Source organism: Pararge aegeria, chromosome 4 (assembly GCF_905163445.1).
Source record: "Pararge aegeria chromosome 4, ilParAegt1.1, whole genome shotgun sequence".
In the NCBI taxonomy this organism is placed as follows: Eukaryota; Metazoa; Arthropoda; class Insecta; order Lepidoptera; family Nymphalidae; genus Pararge; species Pararge aegeria.
The window spans coordinates 20,354,451-20,371,898 of NC_053183.1; the positions used below are offsets into that span (position 1 = coordinate 20,354,451).

General features: G+C 37.8%; 1 protein-coding gene across 1 annotated transcript; it reads right to left on the bottom strand.

The window, feature by feature from the left end:
* Positions 1–3,297: 3,297 nt before the first annotated feature.
* Positions 3,298–8,634, bottom strand: LOC120637567. The gene is made up of 3 exons (XM_039909404.1): positions 7,995–8,634; positions 7,113–7,505; positions 3,298–6,842 (listed from the first exon to the last, which is right to left on the bottom strand). Exons 1-3 carry the CDS (start codon positions 8,632–8,634, stop codon positions 3,298–3,300), a joined length of 4,578 nt encoding a protein of 1,525 aa, XP_039765338.1.
* Positions 8,635–17,448: the final 8,814 nt, after the last annotated feature.

A 17,448-nucleotide genomic window follows, 5' to 3' on the forward strand; every position in this document is an offset into this window, starting at 1 on the left:
TCCTAAAAGAAAATTGTATTTAGCAGAAACTGAGACAAACCGTAATCGTAACATTCTCAGTTTAGAATCAAAAAGATGATCTTTCTCCCTCAATATTCAAGTCCAATTATCATAAATGCCGAAGCAGTTCTTTAATGTCTATCCAACTGTAAAATAGCTAAATTGAGTCACAGATCTTGCAAGCTCAATTTGTGAGCACCCTTGTTTCTCGAAGTAGTGACAATTTATGTTGAGGCGCCGGAGTACCTACAGCTGATGTCCCGTTAACATTGGGCTTTGTTAATCTTGTCTCTAGCTTGTATACAGCCTTAACAACAAAGGTTCCAATGGTACACTGTAAATAAATTGAAAGAGCTGAATTAATTGACTTAGATCAAACTTTCCAATTGCCAATAATCTCTACAATCTGAACAATAAATATGATGTTGACATAGGTTTTTCATTTCATGCCATCTCAAGTTAGCCCTAGAGTCAAATCGCCTCCCATAATGAGGGGGGGGTATAGGCAATAGTCGACCACGCCAGTCCAACAGACAGTCCACATCTTTGTCGGTAGGAGGGTAAAGAAGTTCAATCGATGTTCACGCACGCTATGATGACTAAACAGACTTTTCAACATTTTATTTTGTGGAATTATTGTTGTTAGAAAATTTTGTTTTGATTTTGTCAATAAAATGTAACAAATGTTAAACAATAGATATTATAAGTTCTTATTACTAACGTAAACTAATATTTTTTGTAAACGTAAACTTTTATTTTTCAGGCTAACACACCTTTTTAAACATATACAATGAGTAAATAAAGATGCAACAACTAAAACTTAACCTTATCACCTACGCAAAGTGTGACCAAAGTTTACAATGGCTATATTGTGCCCAATGTACTAAGAACGGTTTAGTGGTTGAGCTTGACGTAGGAAAGAAGAAAATTAATAACTAACAGATAAAGTGTGTCTGTGCTTTTATAATATTGAAGGGAAAGGCAATAACGTTGAATTAAAGCTGTAACGAATTAAACTTAGAAATAGCCTGTTTGTTAAACCCCACGCAAAGTTTTCTCTTCATTAAATTAAAAATTGAAAACAGCCGTCTCAGGCTAATTTGACAGGCAAGAATTATTATAATTATTTAATAATTCATGAGGACACCTGAGAGGGAGGAATATGATAATGACTGTTCCACAGTGAACATAAAAAATTTACGCGCCCGTAAACCCCCGGTATACGCAATCTCGGCTGGAGCCACTGAGACATGGGCCGACTTAATAATCAAGAAGGGCCAAACCATTTAGATTAAGTGGGTACTAAAATGTCATTCATTAATAGTGGTTAGTTACATAAGGTAGGTTGAGGTGACATATGTAAATTCTCTAGAGCTTTCTCATCCTCCACGAAATTTTTTTGCCACGGTATAAATCTATGTACTATAAATAATAATAATAAATAAATATACTACGACAATACACACATCGCCATCTAGCCCCAAAGTAAGCGTAGCTTGTGTTATGGGTACTAAGATAACTGATGAATATTTTTATGAATAATATACATAAATACTTAGACTATACATATAAACACCCAGACACTGAAAAACATTCATGCTCATCACACAAACATTTTCCAGTAGTGGGAATCGAACCCACGGCCTTTGACTCAGAAAGCAGAGCTTCCGCTGTGTGTCCTGCGTAACGTTTTAAGTTTCGATAATATTATGCATGACAAAGTAGTTTCGACTATATGTATATATATATATATATATATATATATATATAGGCAACGACGGTTGAGAGCCGTAGCCCAATTGGTGAAAGCGCTCAGGCCCCGATTGACATTGAGTCGCAGGTTCAAATACTGTCGGTTCCGAAATTTTTTATATGCATTTTAAATTAAAAAAAAATGATAACTCCTCCAACATAGATATAATGCTGTCGCGGACTTTTTTTTTGAACTCTTTCTCTTTTTTTTCGGAACTACTTTTATGATTTTTATTAGCGTGTTAACCTAATATCTATGTTTTAACTGAGTTTTGAACTTTACTGAGTTTCTTGCCGGCTCTTCTCGGTAGAATCTGCTTTCCGAACCGGTGGTAGAGTCACTACAAACATACATACTTGACGTTTCAAAAGTGCTTATAAAGTAGGCCTACTTGAAATAAATGAATTTGAATTTGCATTTGAATTTTGAATTTAAGGTTGACTTGCAACGACGAAGTCGCGAGATCGATACCCGGCCCGCACCTCAAATTTTTCAGAATTATGTGCGCTTTTGATAGCAAAATATCACTTGCTGTAACTGTGATGGAAAATCGTGAGGAAACCTGATTGCCTAAGAGGTCTCCATAACACACTCAAAGGCATATGAAGTCCAACAACCCGCACTTGGCCAATGTGATAGACTATAGCCTAAACTCTTCACTTTCAGTGAGGATACCAGCGTATTGTAGTCGGCCCGTAATGGGTTAATAATGATGATGATGATAACGATGATGATAAGTTATCATTATATCTGTATGCGCCAAGTTATATTAAGTTATTTAAGATTTTTATTTCGAATGAGTGGACTGTATTTTTTGCGTTAAATTGGTGTACAAAAGAAAGATACAAGGAATCAGAGCACAAGGAAGACAGCACTTACTTGACCTTATTTTTCATGGGTAGGAGCACGCCGTCCGTTGATCCAAATATTCCTCACGAAGTCCTCTCTTCTCGAACACCACCACTTATGTTATATTTCGGCACACACATAAATATGGGAATTATGCTTAAAAGGATCTCATTGAAACTTTTAAGGTATATTATGATATTTTATGGCTTATTTTCAGGCAGCCAGTAAACTCGTATTGCCCGTTACTTTTCGCAATCGGAAAGCAAGTCGTCCGCAAACGTCTTAATCGTTTGCTTCCGTTAATTTAAGTGACAGCTCTGCGTTCTAGTGTTTTTGAGGCGTATGAGGGCGCCAGTCTCTTCACGGAGAATCGTTCAGTGCTGTTTTAGGTTGGATATGGGAGAATAGGAACACCAATGAAATTTTAAATTATTATTTAAGACTTAATTATAACTTGGCGCAACCATCCACCCGCCCTTAAAGGGTCACCTTTAAGAAAAGCTCTCATAAGGTATGAGGTAGAATTGCCTCTTTTAAGAACGCGTATTGCGCATGGGCGTATTTCATATAAGTATGTGTATATTTACGAAAGTATATTAAAAAATATTAATTATTTGTAGAATTATTATAAAAGAGAATAAAGTCTTAACGTATGAGCTACTTAGTACTAAATTATGAAACTATAATTGTTACGCTTATTGCGTCGGAAGAGGGCATAAGCGAACGACCGGACGGACGTAAGTTCTCCCGGAAATTTTAACGGTCGCTACGCGTATGACGCCGTCTTTCGAGGGATGCACTTTCTCTACTACTGCTAGAGGCCAAGCCAGAGGCGGTACGTTGTCATTTATAACTACGACGACAGTTCCCGGCGTAATAGGTACGGAAGGCGTATTCCATTTCAAACGAACTTGCAATCCGTGCAAATATTCCATCCTCCAACGATTCCAAAACGATTGGACCATTTTATCTATTAACGAGTACCTGTCAACCAAGTTAATTTTGTCTGGATTGACATCAGGCGCAGGCAAGGAGAATAGAGGCGCAGTATGTAGGAAGTGACTTGGAGTAAGAGCCGAAGGTTCGGCAGGGTCAGAGCTTAGTATTGTTAGCGGACGCGAATTGAGAAGACATTCGACCTGAATGAGCACAGTGCAAAGTTCCTCATAAGAAAGGAGCTGTTGCCCTATGACCTTGAACAGGATCGTCTTAGTCACCTTGATCATACTTTCCCATGAACCTCCAAAGTGTGGGGAATTGGGACAGATGAATTTCCAAGTTATGCGATTTTCAGCGCATTCCTGCTCTAGCTTCGGGTAATATTCTTCTCTTAGAAATTTATAGAGGTCCCGAAGGTAAGAAGCAGCACCCTGGAAGTTTTTAGCATTGTCGCTATGCAGCACCTGAACAGGACCACGACGTGATAGGAATCTTTTAAACCCGGCGAGGAAACTGGGGGTGCTGAGTGAGGTAGCAACCTCAATGTGCGTAGATCTCGTAGTGAGACACGTGAACAGCACAATATAAGCTTTCTCGCTGTGTACGCCACGGCGACGTACAGGAACGTATGGTATAGGGCCTGCATAATCGCAGCCGGTGAAACTAAAGGCTTTCAACGCTGGACGTGTACGTATATCAGGAAGATCCGCCATCAGCGGAATGGTTGGACGCGGTTTAAATCTAAAGCAAGTATTGCACATATGTACTCTTTGCCTGACAATACGGCGTGCCGACAGAATCCAGTACCTCTGACGAAGCAGGGCCATTAGGAGTTCGGGTCCAGCATGTAAATGTTTAATGTGGTAATAATCAATGATTATATTTACCACGTGGCCATTGCGAGGCAATATAACCGGATGTATTTTTTCAAAGCTAAGTCCAGAGTTGGCGAGACGACCGCCAACGCGGATAAGTCCATCATCAATAAATGGTCTTAGGCGATTAAATGCCGGTGAACATGTTTTATTATTTTTAATAAGAGAATATTCTTCAGCAAAATGCTGATTTTGCAGAGCGCGAAGCATTCTATTCTCTGCGAAATTTAAGTCGTCAGCGGTAACTGCACTAGTGCCGCGACGAGGCAGTAATTTAGCAAATCTACAAATGTATACAATTATACGTAGAAGTTTGCTCCACGAAGAAAAACGGAGAGCAAGCTCGTGTAAGTCGTTCGGGAGTATAGGTTTACGCACAGTGTGTATAAGAACCTTCTTCTCGGGTACGTCTTCAATAGACTCTCCCTCTAGAGTTTTGAGTGGCCACTGAGACGGATGCATTGATGCCCATGGTGGACCATGCAGCCACAGAGGGTGTGAGAGAAGCTTCTCAGGAGTTACACCTCTCGATAGAATATCAGCAGAGTTCTCAGTGCCAGGGCAATGATAAAAGTTGTCTGGTGAGATATTCTCAGTTATCTGTACAACGCGATTCGCGACAAAAGTCTGCCATCTATGCGGTGAACTTTTTATCCAATATAGGGCGACTTTGGAATCGAGAAATGCATATGTAGCCTTGATTGGGATACGCTCAGAGTAAGTGTCATGTACTGTACGAAGCAATTTCGACAGTAGGACGCCACCTAATAGTTCGAGACGAGCAATTGAATGAGGTTTCGTCGGCGAAACTTTACTTTTCGCACAAGCAAGACGCACAGTGTTACCAGTAGGGGAGCTAACGTGTAAATAAACGACAGCACCATAGGCTGCGAGACTAGCATCTGATAGTCCCAGGAGAGTGACCTCGCAGTCTGTTGTCACGCCCACATGACGCGGTATGTGTAGCTTATTTAGAGCTGGCAACTCATCGCAAAACTGTCTCCACATCTTAATGATGTGTGGTGGAGCTACAGTGTCCCAATCAAGATTTAATTGCCAAAGCATTTTAATTAATATTTTGGCATACACGACTGTGGGAGCAACGAAGCCCATTATGTCCCACAGACGGGCAACAGTCGACAAGATGGAGCGCTTAGTGCATGTCACATCGTCGGGCATAGAAATTTTAAAATAGAAAGCGTCATTTCCAGTAGACCAATGCAGACCAAGTATTTTATGGTGCATGGTTTTGTCAAACTCCACTTCAGTCGGAAGTTTGTGGGACGCAGGAAGGTTATCTAAGACCTCGCGAGAATTGCTGTTCCACTTAACTAATTCCCACTGTGCACCCTTAAAAAGATCGATCATCTGCAGCGACACAGTGACTGCCTCTAGTTCGCTTGGAAGCGAGAAAGCTACGTCATCCATATAAAGCGCGGGTAGCACAATGCTATTCGCTCGTGGATATTTTGCGCCGTCGTCATTCACCAGCTGTCTTACCGTGCGCAGTGCATGGAAGGGACTGGAAGTGAGACCGAAACAGACTCGATTGAACTGGTATAGCACAAGAGGGTCTTGTGGATTAAAGCGGTATAAGAAGCATTGATAGCGACGATCAGCTTCGCGCATAACGATTTGTAGAAACTGTTCTCGGCAGTCGGCTGTCATTGCCACTGCATGCAGACGAAAATTCAAAATTATTTTAAAAAGATCTCCCTGTAAATTTTGACCGGAATGTAGCAGATGGTTCAGTGCCTTTCCAGAACTAGAACGACAAGAAGCATCGACGACTAATCTCAGTCTCGTCGAGAGTTTGTCTTCACGTAAAATCCCCGTGTGTGGCATCACGTAAATCGGAACGGGATCTTTAGAATCATATGAAGGCGCGGGAGAAATATAATCTTTCGCGAGATAACCTTTTATGACGTCATCATATGCCGACCTCAATTTATTCGAAGCTTCAAGCTTTCTTTCGAGGCAGATGAAACGTTTCTTAGCTATGTCCAAAGAATTCCCTAGGGAATATAGATCCTCTTTAAATGGCAGCCCGACAACGTATCTGCCCGTATCGGGATCTCGGACAGTAGTCGAAGTGTAGAAGTCTTCGCATTCATTATCATCAGGATTCTGAATGGAAGCGGAAGGAAGTTCTTCAAGTTCCCAGAAACGCTTGACTAAAGAGTCAATAGCAGGAGGCTCTTGAACGAAACAACATGTCAAGGCCGTATGAGTATTTATAGTAGGTATCGTAGGCGCATTGCCCATGAACACCAGACCTAACACCGTGCGCAATGCAACGGGCACCGACGGGTCGCGACGTGACGTATGGACGTCGTCGGGGAGAAGCAAATGTGGAAATAGGGAAGCTCCTATTAAAGCATCAATTTTATCAGGTACGCCGTAACTCGCATCGGCAAGCGGAATACCTTTAAGGTGTGATAGGACTGCCGTATCTATCACAGCCGTAGGTAATTTGTCTGTCACTTTATCAACAACAAGTGGCGAGATATTAAAACTAACGTTATCATCAAAACGCGAATAAAACGTCAAGTCAACCGAGCTGGATTGTACAACCTTCTCAATTCCACCGAACCCCTTCACGATAGTACGTTCTGTGAATTTAGTTTGCAAACCCAAGCGATCACAACATTCTTTTGAGAGGAAATCGGCCTGCGAAGCAGAATCCAACAATATACGTATAACTTGCCGTTCACCATTACAGTCGTAAACAGCAACTTGTGCGGTAGCCAATAAGACAGTAGTTCGCTTGTCTTCCACACGATTCATTAAATTGCTATTATACACCTGCGTAGCGCTTGTAGACGGGCTTACGCGCGTAGCGCACAGTGCTACGTCGGCGCGATCATCCGCTACGGGCGATGACGCGGTAACGGTAGGTGCGTTCGGTGGCGGCATGACGGTATTCAACTGAGGCGCGCGGGAATGTTCCTCGCGTTGGTCAAAGTGCAGCCTTTTGTTATGTTTCTGACCACACGAACAGTGCGGGGAGACTTCACATTGCCCGACTTTATGTTTTATAGACAGGCAGTTCACACAGGCATTCTTCTCCTTGACGCACTTAAAACGTTCTTGAGGAGTTAATAATTTATTAAAGTCAACACATTTATATAAATGCGCATGTGTTATATTTCTACATAGACACTTGGACGTAGGCTTATCAACCGTGCTTATATAGGCCTGATACTTCGGCGCATTGCCAGAAGTCCCGTTATTCAAATGTTTTATATTTTTATTATGACGTGTATTAGAAGGGTTTGTGACATTCGTATTCGTACGCTCAAACACCTTCGCGCGTGTTGTGATAAATTCCACAAAGTCGTCGAAAGTAGGTATATTCTTACCGCATTTAATTTCAAACGCGCGTACACTCTCAGTATCGACCCTTTGTGTAGCTATATGTAGTATGATAAGATCAGCTAGGTTCTCTAACTTTAGGTTTTTTAAAGCGCTTACTGCGCCAGCGAACCGGTCTATGAAATCTTCAAAGTTAGTCGCAGAGGGAGTCTGAAAACCCTTATAGCGAAATAATTCATGTAGGTACGCGGAAGTCAACATACGTTTATCATCGAACCTATTGACGAGTGTTTGTAAAATGAGCTGATAATTCTCAGCACACGGAGAAATTCCAGCGATTGCGCTTTTTGCCTTCCCTGTCAGCTTCGGTAACAGATAAAATAGCTTTTCTGCATCTGTGAGTGATGGATTATTATCTACTACTGACTTAAAGGTCGTATAAAACATCTGAAAAGATTTAATGTCACCATCGAATTCTAATATCGATATGGGAGCTAGCTTCGGCTTGGCTTTTAGCAGCGCGGAGGTCGCATTATGTATTTCTGGTGTCGTATTTAAAGTTGAGCATTTTGTATGAGTTCGTTTGACCCTATTATACAAAGTCTCAAAAGCATACAGACTTTTGTAATCAGGTTTTGCATCTGAATTTAAGTTTAATAAACGTGTATTATAATCGTCTACAATAGACTCGAACTTTAAACGCAATGAATCAATTTGTGAAGATTCGTCTAGAAAATGTTCTCTTTTTTCAACGTTCGTATGAACATCGGGTTCACGAGATAAGTCAAAGACATTTTGCATGATACCGAATATAGCTTCACGTTTAGCAATTAAGATAGACAGTTTAGTATCCTGAATCTCCTTATCACTTTCGCTAGTTTTAGAATCTACTTTAGGAGGCATTTTACTAAAGTGTAAGTGAGACAATTATCTAACGATCACGAAATACCTATATTTTTATGTGAGTATGATAGGTTAATAGCCAATCATATACTGGTAAATTAAGTAGGTCGCGCGGAGTGCGGATAATATGCGCAAGCGCGCTTCGTTCGATATTACGCGTGGTCGGGTTATATCGAATGTTCGATCGACCAGAGGTTCGTATAGACAAATCTCGACCTTATATGCTAGGTCTTACGACTCTTGAGTAAATGTTTCACAACCGAAGGTACTACAATAATTAATAATTGCAAGTTTTAAGATTTGTTTTAATTGTTAATTCAATTTAAATACACTAATATTTATCGAAATATACATAAATATGTGTAGATAATTAGTATGTCTAACTGGGGAAATAGCTAGCTCAATGCTATAATGCCGCTTATGCCAGTATTACGACAAAGAAAATAGATGACGCAATGACCTATTTTATTTAAAATTATATTATTTCAATTATTAGAGCCTATAGAAGTATTCTAACAAGGAAACTAATGCTTCAATACGTTAATATGAAGGAAATGCTGTAAATATCCGTCTCGACGGAACCAAATAAATATGTATGCGCCAAGTTATATTAAGTTATTTAAGATTTTTATTTCGAATGAGTGGACTGTATTTTTTGCGGTAAATTGGTGTACAAAAGAAAGATACAAGGAATCAGAGCACAAGGAAGACAGCACTTACTTGACCTTATTTTTCATGGGTAGGAGCACGCCGTCCGTTGATCCAAATATTCCTCACGAAGTCCTCTCTTCTCGAACACCACCACTTATGTTATATTTCGGCACACACATAAATATGGGAATTATGCTTAAAAGGATCTCATTGAAACTTTTAAGGTATATTATGATATTTTATGGCTTATTTTCAGGCAGCCAGTAAACTCGTATTGCCCGTTACTTTTCGCAATCGGAAAGCAAGTCGTCCGCAAACGTCTTAATCGTTTGCTTCCGTTAATTTAAGTGACAGCTCTGCGTTCTAGTGTTTTTGAGGCGTATGAGGGCGCCAGTCTCTTCACGGAGAATCGTTCAGTGCTGTTTTAGGTTGGATATGGGAGAATAGGAACACCAATGAAATTTTAAATTATTATTTAAGACTTAATTATAACTTGGCGCAACCAATATCAAATGACCTAAAAAAGCATTACATTATGGATTTCCCCTATAATGTTTAATCCATGAAAGATACAGGGATTTTTTTGCAACATCGTACGGAATTTTACGGCCGCGTAAATTTTTTATGTTCTTTCCGATGGATTTATTTTCGCCCCATATAGCGACTCAGGTGCCCTCGGAGATTTCTTTATAATTATATTATTTTTGGATAGAAGCAGGCGTTACTTTGCGGAAATCTATCGTGGATTTCCGCAAAGTAACGCCTGCTTCTATTATAATATGAAAATTGAGCTTAATTTGCTATACTCCGAGAAAAGCAGGATAATATGTATGGTGTAATTTATAATTTCTGGAATCCTTATACTCCACACCAAACAGATCTTCGGCAATGTACCCTCTACGCACGTTTTTCTCCGAAACCGGAGCATCCTCGGGAGATGTGGACTTTACAATGAATAATTGTTAAGTTACACCATACAGATTCTCAATCTCAGATTCTCAGAATTTAATTTACATAATATATTATTCTTGTTAAATATATAATACAAGTGATATCCTACTTCCTATCTTACTAATATTTAATGTTGGATGGAAACATGGATGTATGTTTGTTAAAATAGGAATTGGAGATTAGTTTTTGTAGTTAAATGTAACATAAACCAACACTTACTCATCAACACAGAAACTACTGAACTAAAATGACTGAAATTTAGAATGGGGACACACAAAATATACAATTAGAATATACAAAATATACAATATACTAAATGGAAACAATAGAAGATAAACAAAAGTAGAAGAGAAAAATAAGCTACTTTTTATCCGGAAAAAAGCTTCTTCTGTAGTTCCCACAGGATTTATGGAAATCCAAAAAAAACGCGATCGAAATTAATTAATTCTCTTTTCTGGTCAGGCGGCTTTGACATTAGTTGGTTACCAACTAATCGACTTTAAGGGCTAACTTGTATAAAAAAAACCATGATACGATAAATGCTTTAAACCCTGAAAACATTTTCATAGGTTGTAATTGAAAGTTCACAATGAACTTACTGAACGAAAGACGTGTTTGTTTAATTATAATATATTGTTGTGACCCTACTTCCGTAGTTTGGAAAGCAGACTTTGCCGACGATATCCTGAAGAAGTCTCAGCGGTTGCTCTTTTCTAAAATCAACAACACAACCCTCGGGATCACGTTATAAAAGCGTATACTCAACCAAACAAAGGCTTTCTGTTCTTTTTGCAGCTGATGTTTTATTTTACTTTATTTAAAAATAATAACATAAGTTTATCCGTATCTACTTATTTTGTTAAATGCTAAAGTGAGCATGTTCGTTTGTCTATTCTCTATGTTTTGGCTCAAATACTGCACTGACCTTTATGAAGTTTGTTGCAAATATATTGAATTATGGAGACGGGAACATAGGGATATATATCTTTTACTAGCTACTGCCCGCGACTTCGTCTGCGTGTACTTCAGAATTGGGTCTAAAGCTTCGTTCTTCCACAATTTTAATCCTACCACGGGAACTATTTGAGAGATGGGTATAGAAAGTACATGTCCTTTTCCATAGCATAGGTGACATGCAAACCAAATTTCAAAGCTGTCTGACCGCGGCTTAGCTCGTAAACAATTTTCAATTTTCACTCGGGAATTTCTTAAGGAATCGGTTAAAAAGCTAGCCTATGTTCTTTTCGATGACAAAGGCTACCTAGTCTACAAGGCAAGCTACATGCATGCCAAATTTTATCCAAATCCGTTCAGCCGTTTTTCCGTGATTGAGTAACAGACATCCAAACTTTCACATTTATAATATTAAGTAAGATAGCAGGATATTAGAAGAAATTGTTTTTACCTATAACGCTGTACAGATTTGAGGCTAGATTTCACACGCCTTAAAAATTATAATGTACTCTCAGGTTTCCTCACGATGATTTCGTTCATCGTTAAAGCAAGTGTTACTTAATTTCGTAAAACGCACATAACTCCGAAAAGTTAGTGATCAGTTAAAGTTAGGATCGAACTCGGTCTCCACGAAAGGGAGGTTGAAGACCAAAGCATTAGGCATCTTATGATATTTATTTTATTACCCTCATCTTCACTTACTCGACGCATTTTTATTATATCACTTCTACTCAGTATTAGTTTCGATGGGCATTGTATTTTCCAGGATATAGTAGTAGCATTCAAAATCATTATCGACCTATTAGCGGCTCAGAATGAGAAGGGTTTTGGCCGCTGTCCACCACCCTGGCCAAGTGCGGATTGGTAGACTTCACACGCGTTGCAGTACATTATTGAAAACTCTTAGGGACCAGTCCAGTCAGGGACTTGTAGTGGAATTTAAAAAAAGCACCCTTGATAATAAATAACTAGCTTTTTGCCACACCGCTTTGTCGGAGGAATGAAATAAACATGCCAGTATATGTAAGTGTTGCTTTTATAAGGATACCATTAAGAAGTTTTGTGTTCTGTTGGTGACTTCATTCTTAAGGCACCTGGCACCTAGTGGGAGGACCTACTCCGAATGCTCAATTTCGCAAAGAATTTTGGAATTCACACAGTTATCTGTACCTATTACAAAAGTATAGAGCAGGCATTATTGTCCAATGAAGACTTTATTGCATATAAAGGGAAATAATACATGAGCCATACAAAACGGAGAAAACAAGATTTAAAAATATTTATACACTCCTTTTTTTGGTTTTTATCGTACAACAATGAGCCAGTTCATGTGCAGGTTTCCTCACCATGTTTTTCTTCACCGTTAAAGCAAGTTATATAGTTAAATGTATAATTAAACACACAAATAGCATGGCAAGCAAGTGAAGAAGAAGAAGAAGAAAAACATTTTTTGCACTTATAACATACAGGAAAAGAAACTGTAAGGAGTAAACAGTAAAAAATGAAGACATGCCAAGGCGGCCTTATTGCTGCAAGCAATCTGATATAGGCAACCTTTGCAAAAATGACTTATAGCAAGTGAACGGGAGTCGTGATTGTATGGGTAACTCTCAACAAAAAAACTATTATAGTGTAAAATAATATATTAGTGACAGTATTATATCGACTTAGGTGACTTTTGTAATTGTATAACAACATCTATAATTGTATTCTTTGCCTAATTAATTTGAAATGATATTATTACCTTATATATTTTTTTTAGGAATGTAATGTAAATAAGTAAATAATGTACGTAAGTAAATAAGTAAATAACGTACTTAAGTAAAAAATGTACGGAAGTAAATAATGTAAATAAGTTAATAAATAAGTATATTATGTAAGTAAGTTACATAAGTAAGTAATGTTAATTAGTATATAATAAACTTAAGTAAATAATGTTACTAAGTAGATAACGTATTTAAGTAAATAAGAAAATAATGTATTTAAGTGAATAATGTATATTAGTGTATTATGTAAAAAAGGAAATAATGTATTTAGGTAATAATGTACTTAAGTAAATGCTGTACTTAAGTATATAATCTATTTAAGTAAATAATGTACGGAAGTAAATAATGTACTTAAGTAAATAATGTTACTAAGTTAATAACGTAATTAAGTAAATAACGTAATTAAGTAAATAATATACTTAATGTGAAAAGTTAATAATGTATTTAGGTTAATAATATACTTCAGTATATAATGTTTTTAATTATATTATATGAATAATTAAATAATTTACTTAAGTAAATAAGTAAGAAAATATTTAAGTAATTTATGTACTTATGTAAATAATATACGTAAGTCTATAATGTATTTAAGTATATAATGTAAATAAGTAAATAATGTTTTATATTAAATGTACAGAAATCTTTTCTTATCACTTTCACAGTTTTATTATAAGTATAGATTGTATTGTAATTAATTTTTTTTTCAAACATTTGCACACTGTCTGTGACAGTCGATTGTGAAGGGAGAGTTAAATTAAATGTTAGCTTGTGTTGTACTAACAAAAAAAAAAATTATATTATTATTATTGAACATCACCACTTCACTTAAGGTAACACAAATAATTTCTCTAAAAAGCGGCATGTTTTGCTAGCAAAGTAACGCCTCGATGTAGTAATAAAAATGTTTAATTTGTACATAGTTTTACTAACTCGAACATTCTAACTCCCAAGCTTCAGAAGATATGTCGCTAATTTATGTCCGTATGTGTAGAAGTATGTGTGCAGAGTGTACGGCCACAAAGGGAAATGTAAACCAAGACCCTTGTCTGCGATATTGGCGGGAAATAGGAGCAGCACCTCGTTACCGATTCGCTTACGACTGTGTTGTTTGTGACTTTGATTGTTGACAGTTGACTGCGACATCTTGTTAATACAAATATTGTGCCGGTGGCGTGGGGATTCGAGTGCATTGCCTTTGTGTTTCAGACTGGTAAGCGTACATGGGTGATGACTTTGGCCCCGAAACATAGTCGCTGACTATGCTCGGAGTAAGATCCATCCTGTCCAGAGTGCGGTGAGATGGAAACCAGTTTTCACTTCTTAGCTGAGTGGCCCAGGTATGCGCTGGTAAGTTGGGAACTAAAAGGTAAGGATAGAATAAGTGAGGAAACCTCTTTATAGGGGATATCGTGAGATTCACCAAAGAGGCTGGTAGGTTCGGGGGGGCGGGGGGTGCTGCCGGGACACCAGTAAACCTGTCTCAAACATGGGAAATAGGGTGGAATAGTCCTTACAGAGGTCTTCTCACTCGCCTGGTAATGACAGTCGTCCACTCATTAAATATATATCTGCTCGGAGTATCACTACGCGATCGAATCAGGAATGCGGATATCCGTAGAAGAACTAGAGATACCACAACAAGCGAAAGTGCGAAGCGGAAGTGGCAATGGGCGGGACACATTGCTCGGAGAACGATGAACATTAGGGTCCCAAGGTCCTATAATTGTGACGCAGCGGCATTCGATTTTTAACATCCATTTTTAAAAGTGAGTTAAAATATAGTTATTGTGAATCGAAACAGTTGCAAATGCAATAACGAGAGTTTTAATTAATCAATTTTGTCCCTACCTAAAGCTGATATTAGTCATTCAAATCATTGTGGTTGTCGGTTATTGTTCATAATGAATTATTATTTCGGTAAATAAATTAATTATTCCAAAACTGAATGTTTCAGTATTTACTGTTATTCATCATTTTATAAACGGAAACGGTTTTAAGAGCCCAGCACGCTGCTCCGATGTGGGTTGGTGGGCTAGTTAGCTCCGAACTTAAGTAGCCAGAAATATAATTTCAAAAAGGACGCTGTGTAGGTACTGCGTGCATTGGCGTGCATAGAGGGTATGCACAGGGTATGCATATGATACAAAATGAAGAAAATCTCCAAAACGAGTTATAAATACTTAAGAGTCGGCATTTTTTAACTCTTATATCCCTATATATAGCCTATCCTTAAGTTCTTTATAACTCGTACTGGAGATTTTCTTCATTGTATATAAACAGCATATCCTGTGCATATCCTCTATGCACGCCACTGACTACGTTCAGGTTTGGTTAAAATACACTTTTCAACCACTTTCAACTTAAAAATTGGTTGTCTGTAAAGTCGGCTTACTGACGATAGATGACGTGACAACGTCGTAAGAAAATACTGATGGAATGGTTGCATTTTTCAAAAGAAAATTTTAATTTTATTTGTTTGATAGATATTATCGTTGTGAAGCTAATAATTTGGTTTTAAATGAAAATAAAACTAAGTGCATAAAATTCACATTACCAAATGTTAAACATGTAAAAACCACTATACTACTTAATAATGAGGAATTGAATCCGGTGGATACAACAGTATTTCTAGGAATAACGTTAGATGCTAAACTTCAATGGGGCCCTCATGTAAATAATTTATCGAACAGGCTTAGTTCTGCTGCCTATGCAGTAAAGAAGATACGCCACCTGACAGACATAGAAACTGCTAGGCTAGTCTATTTTAGTAACTTTCACAGCATTATGGCATATGGAATTTTACTATGGGGTAATGCTGCTGATATTGGCACTATTTTCGTGCTGCAGAAGAAGGCTGTTCGTGCGATCTATAAAATGGGTCCGAGAGAGTCATTGAAAGATAAATTTAAAGATGTTAAAATAATGACACTCTATAGCCAATACATATTTGAAAATTTAATGTATGTTCACAAAAATATATCAAAATTTAAAAGAAAATGTGACTGCAATAATTTGAACGTTAGAAGCAAAAATAAACTTGCAGTGCAGTACACTAGACTACACAAAATAAGCAATTCATTTAAAGGAAATTGTATACAATTTTACAATAAATTACCGGTTGATATCTTGGGGATGTCACTAAAGAAGTTCAAAGTTTGTATTAAGCGAAAGCTTATAGAAAAGTCCTATTATAGTATAAAGGATTACGTAAACGATAAAAAAGCTTGGGTGTAAACAATTGCTCTAACCAGGTTGCTTCTTAAATATTTTCTAATGACAATGTGAGATGGTGATAACAAAAAGAACACCCGGCTAAGTTTGTTGTGGGCTTCTTGTTAGACCAGGGCGCGATTGGAACCCTCGTAGCTTTAGTTTTAAGTTTACGATTGTAGTTATCGCCATCACTACTCACTGCTATGTACACATTTTGTATATAATAACGCATCAAAAGTGCCATCTATGTGCCTATTTGAATAAAGATATATTTGACTTTGACTTTGACTTTGACTTTGACTTTGTTGCTATAAACAATTGATACCACATTCACTTTTCACTGCACTTCATCCCTGCCGAAAACATGTAAATGTATTATTGTATAGAAGCTGTCTACGCGGACGCATCGCTCACTCAAGTAGGAGAGAGACAGATGTCGAACGCGGAGGCCGACTGTGCCTCTTTGTCGCTCGTTCCGCGCTCTCGCTTGCACTTCAAGCCTTGAATGCCTTGAAACGCCTCAGAGCGAGGTAACACCGCATACGTCATGTTTTTTCGTGCGTGCAGCCGGCTCCATCGAATTATAAGACGTTGTCACGTCAAAAAGGTTCAATTAGACTATTTTGTATATTTGTTACGCGATTACTCTGTCAATTATAAACCGATTTTGATGATTATTTTTTTGTTTGACTTGTTATACTTTAGTAGTGGTTTCATTTTGATTTGGTGAACATATATATGACGGATCTTAGAAAAATATAGGGAAATCTTTAAATGTTACAGCCATATAGCGATTTCTTTCGAAATCACCGCTTTTCAAGTGAAATGTTGACGATCACGGATGGTCACTGGAACTATACAATAATTAGAATTACGAGGGTTGCGCTTCCTTTATGGTATATAATAGGTAAGTAACTTATGCTGGTCACAATAAAGAAGCTGATGTTGAAGTGCTGGGAGAACTCCTCAAACATTAACGCCCCAACTTCGGGTAAAGCAGAAGGCTATGAGCAGTTGACATTCGGCTATTGTTACTTAGAAATTATTGCAATACTTCCCACCAACAAGTGTGAAAAATTTTTTTTGACTAAAAAACCGACTTTGTAATACAACTAAATGGCTAGAAATAAATATTTTCATCAACATATTTAAGTCGGTGCCAAGTAAAATGTAGAAAACTACTGGTACTTTCCTTGCTTCTATATAAAAAGGAATACGAAATATATGACCTTGTTCCTATACATAGTAACTTTCTACATTTTACCTGGCACCGACTTAA